The following is a 4,157-nucleotide window of genomic DNA, read 5'->3' as shown; positions in this document are numbered from 1 at the left end:
GCGCCCGGCCCGCCGGCAGCACGGCCCCGGGGGATGAGCACCCACGAGGGGTGCGCCGAGCCCTGCGGATTTTGGGCTGCATTCCCAGGAGCAGAGCTCGCTGCTCTGCTGCACCACGGGCTCATTTCCGTGACCTCTCCAGGGCCTGCGGTGCAGGGAGGAGGGGGTTAATCTACCCCTCCTAGCTGCAACCCTCCAAGGGCGCTTTCCTCCTCCCAGACCCCAGGGGTCTGTCCCCAACCCCTTTCCCTGGCCAAGCAGGGAAGAAGCCGGCCTCGGACATCCTGGGGTGTTGGCAGAGGGCTGGGGACCGCATGCTGGCGGGGGGAGCTCTGTGCTGGCAGCCCCGGGCCCTGCCTGGGCACCCCTGCAGGGTGCCTTCCCTGGCAGGCCTAGGCTGCCTGTACTCTCTGTGCCCCTGCCAGGGTCACCCCATCCCTCCGGGCACCAATGAGGCAGCTGTCTGCACTGATCGCTTGCCTGGGGTCCACCACTACTGCAGCCTCTCTGGCATCACACCAAGCCTTCCCTCGACATGCTTCTCTCCTGGGCCATGTGCCCAGCTGTGCACCCAGAGGCCACCGCAGGACCCTTTCGCTGCTGGGTGAAGCTGCTCGCTTCTCAAGGTGCCCTGCAGCTGGGGGACCTCCCCCCCCACTTGCCTCACACTCTTCCTCTGCACAGACAACCTCTGGAGCGACCAGAGCCTGGAGACAGACCCCGACCTCCCCCCAGGCTGGAGGAAAATCCGTGACTCTCTGGGCACCTACTATTGGCATGTGCCAACCGGCACGACGCAGTGGCAGCACCCTGCACACACCACCGGCCCAGGAGGGCGCCCGGAGGCTGATGGAGAGGAGACACTCCAGGGAATGGTAGGGGATGTGGGCAGGGCAGTGAGGGCTGGCGTTGGATCCCACCCCTTGGCAGGAGCCTGCTGAAGGGCCCGCTGGGAATCGCTGGTCCAGCCTCCCCTTGGAGCAGGCCAAAGTCCTGCTCAGCCTGTTCCTGGCCAGGGTTAAGCCCCTTGAAAGGCTCCAGCAGGCCCCATGTTGGCTCCATCCTGGCTACATGAGATACCCAGAAGCTGAGGCGCTGCTATCCTGGAAGGCTCCTACCTGGTGCCTCGTGACAGCCTCTCTTGCTGCCCTCACCCCTTTCCTCTTCTCTCCCAGGACTGCCAGGCCCTCACAGCAAAGCACTCGGCAAAGGACAGGCCCATTCCCAGCCCCATGGCTTCGCTGTCCCGGAGGTAGGGCTGCCCACGCTCTCTGCTGGCTTGTGGGGCACCATTGACCCTTGACCACCGCTCGGTGCTGGGCCCCGGTGCTGGGTGCTGGGCCCTGGTGCCCCCCACCAGAGCAGCCCCACACGCTGGAGCCAACAGGACCACGCTGGTCACCTCCATGGGATGTTTCCCAGCTGGTGGCATGGAGGTCTGCCGGTGCCAGGGCTTCCTGGCGCTTCCCTGCGTGCCCCAGGTCCGTGCTGCCGAGTGGGAGCCATGCCCTCACCGCCCTGTCCCTCCACAGGACTTCACTGCCCTGGCACGGAGATGACTTCCAGCACAGCGCAGAGCCCGGCTCCAAGGTACCGCATCCCGGGGCTTCACTGCGGCATCGTGGGCTGGGGCTGGCAGAGGAAGGGACAGGCTGCAGCTGGCAGGGACAGGGATAGGAGCAAGAGCAGGGGTGACCATGCTGGCACAGCAAGGGGTGCGGGACGGGGGTGGCTGTGCTGGCCGGGCACTGAAGCCCCATGTGCCTCTGCTCAGTGCTTTGCTGTGCGCTCGCTGGGCTGGGTGGAGATCCCTGAGGAGGACCTGGCACCTGGCAAGAGCAGCATCGCCGTCAACAACTGCATCCAGCAGCTCTCCAACAGCAAGGGCCAGGGCTCTGCGGAGAACAGGGGCGAGGTGAGAGCCTGGGAAGGTGCTGCCAGGCAGGGTCCCACCCCGGGGCCACTGCTGCTGAGGCTGGCAGTCCCCACCGATGGGGACCGTGCCTAGGGTGGGCAGGGAGCAGTGCCAGTGGCAGAGTCAACTCTCTCCACACAGGGCGTCCATGTGGTGGTCCCAAGTGTGGGGCAGGTGGGTCTGACAGGGCTGTCCCTTGGGGACAGTGCCAGGGTGGCCCCTGGGTGGGCCGTCCCCACACACGGGAATGGTACCTGCGGAGGGCTGGGGAGGGGGTGGCAGGGCTGTCTGGCTGTCCCCACTCTTGGGTCTGAGTAGGCTGGGGGGACGGGGGTGTCCCTACACATGGGCTGGGTACTGGGGATGCCCAGGCTGTCTGCCAGGCTGAGGGAGCCGCTGACCTTCTGCAGGGCCAGGACCTGGTGATGATCCTGAAGAAGGACACCATGAGCCTGGTGGACCCCCTTGACCGCAGCCTCATCCACTGCCAGCCCATCCTCAACATCCGCGTCTGGGGCGTTGGCTGCAACAACGGCAGGTGCCAGGGGCCGGGGCAGAGCCGGGGCTGGGGGGCGGCTCTGCCCGCTGGGAGGGGAAGGCACCCCAGCAGTAACCTGTCCCTTCTGCTCCCTCCCCGACTGCTGCTGTGGCTGCAGGGACAGGTAAGGGGGCAGGGGTCCGGGGGGCAGCAGGGGGATGGGGGGGCTGCCTCTACCAGGGTCTCACTGGCGTGCTCGTGGCCTTGCAGAGACTTCGCCTTCGTGGCCAGTGACAAGGACACCTGCGTCCTCAAGTGTCACGTCTTCCACTGCAACGTGCCTGCCAAGGGCATCGCCAAGGCCCTGCACGAGATGTGCTCCAAGGTGGGATGCGGGGGCCCCGGCTGGTGTGGGCATGGCCCAGGTGTCTCGGGGGTGAGGGGAGGCACCGGGACTCCCGTCTCCTGCAGATCGTGGCTGAGCGAGCTGCAGCGAGCAGTGGGCTGCCACGCGCCGCCACGCTGGAGCCCGTCTCCACCGAGGACCTGCCACTGCAAGGTACCGACCCTGCCACGCTGCCGGCTGCTCCCCCAGCCCACAGTCTGCCCTCGGGCAGCGGGATGCCCAGCGGCCGGAGCCCTTTGGCCTGCCTGACTGTGTCCCCAGGGTCCTTGGGGATGGGGGGGAACACGGGGAGGACACGGGGGGTCGCCCCCACCTCTCCTGTCCTGGCAGTGGATATTCTGGAAGCGGTGAGGCAGTCGATGCAGACCTACGAGGCGTTGTACATTGGCAGCCTGCCTGTGCCCAGGGCCATGGGTAAGCGCCGCTGGCCCCACCACCGCTGGGCGATGCCCGAGAACCCCCCACCCTGCGGCGGCTGAGCAGCCATGCCCCAGCGCTGGGCGGTCCCTGCCTGTGGGGCCGGCTGGCAGCACCCTGCCTGCACCGTGCCCGCAGCTGGGGCAGGGGCCGATGGGATGGGGTCACCTGCTCCCCAGGGATGGATGTGCTGAACGAGGCCATCGAGAAGCTGACAAGGGGCCCCGGGCGGGAGCGGTGGACGCCCTCCCTCATCCGCGTATCCGACACGGCCATGAGGGTGCACCCCGTGCAGGTGGGGAGGGGGACGGGGGGCTCCGGCCGAAGCGGGCACCCTGCTGCCGCCGGGGTGGGACAGGCAACCCCCATGGGGGACCCGGCCCCCCAGCAGAGGGGACCTGGCAGGGGTGGCAGGGCTGCCTGGGGGGTGGCCAGGGGTGGATGGGCCCACAGGGTCCCCGCAGGAGGACGAGGAGGCGGCACACATCTGGGAGTGCCAGGTGCGGTACGTGACCTTCCTGGGGGTGGGCCGGGACGCCCACACCTTCGCACTCATCGTGGACACGGGGCGACGCTTCCAGTGCGCGGCCTTCTGGTGTGAGCCCAACGCCGGCACCATCTCGGAGGCGGTGCAGGCAGCCTGCATGGTGAGCGGGAGTGGGGCATCCCCCAGTCCTCCCAGCCCTCCGGGGACACCCGGGGGGAGGAGGCAAGGGCTGGGGACGGGGGAGGGCAAAGCGGGGGGGCCTGGGTGGGACGCCCAATCCTGGGGAGGGCAGCAGGGGCAGGAGGGAGCTGACCCCACGGTGCTGTGTCCAACCCACGGCCATGCCGTGCTGGGTTGTGTCCAGCCCCACCGTGGTGCCGCGTTGTGCCCCACCCCATGTCCACGCCACGTTGCCCCTGACCCCACGGCGATGCCGGGCTGTGGGGGACCCCGT

The 4,157-nt window shown here is 68.5% G+C and overlaps 1 protein-coding gene across 1 annotated transcript in view; it reads left to right on the top strand.

Moving 5' to 3' along the window:
* The window catches only part of LOC103899589 (amyloid beta A4 precursor protein-binding family B member 3), a gene marked incomplete at its 5' end in the record, with an annotated part of 29,538 nt that overhangs the window by 22,980 nt on the left and 2,401 nt on the right, over positions 1–4,157 (top strand). Inside the window, 11 exons of the mRNA XM_019472278.1 lie at positions 638–875; positions 1,176–1,252; positions 1,533–1,590; positions 1,775–1,915; positions 2,326–2,453; positions 2,572–2,577; positions 2,664–2,778; positions 2,865–2,952; positions 3,130–3,213; positions 3,396–3,555; positions 3,659–3,863. Of these exons, the coding sequence (XP_019327823.1) occupies positions 638–875; positions 1,176–1,252; positions 1,533–1,590; positions 1,775–1,915; positions 2,326–2,453; positions 2,572–2,577; positions 2,664–2,778; positions 2,865–2,952; positions 3,130–3,213; positions 3,396–3,555; positions 3,659–3,863 (1,300 nt within the window). The remainder of the gene's footprint in view (positions 1–637; positions 876–1,175; positions 1,253–1,532; positions 1,591–1,774; positions 1,916–2,325; positions 2,454–2,571; positions 2,578–2,663; positions 2,779–2,864; positions 2,953–3,129; positions 3,214–3,395; positions 3,556–3,658; positions 3,864–4,157) is intronic.

Source organism: Aptenodytes forsteri, unplaced genomic scaffold (genome assembly GCF_000699145.1).
Source record: "Aptenodytes forsteri isolate BGI_AS27 unplaced genomic scaffold, ASM69914v1 Scaffold19, whole genome shotgun sequence".
NCBI lineage: Eukaryota > Metazoa > Chordata > Aves > Sphenisciformes > Spheniscidae > Aptenodytes > Aptenodytes forsteri.
This window is presented reverse-complemented; position numbering and strand designations above follow the sequence as displayed.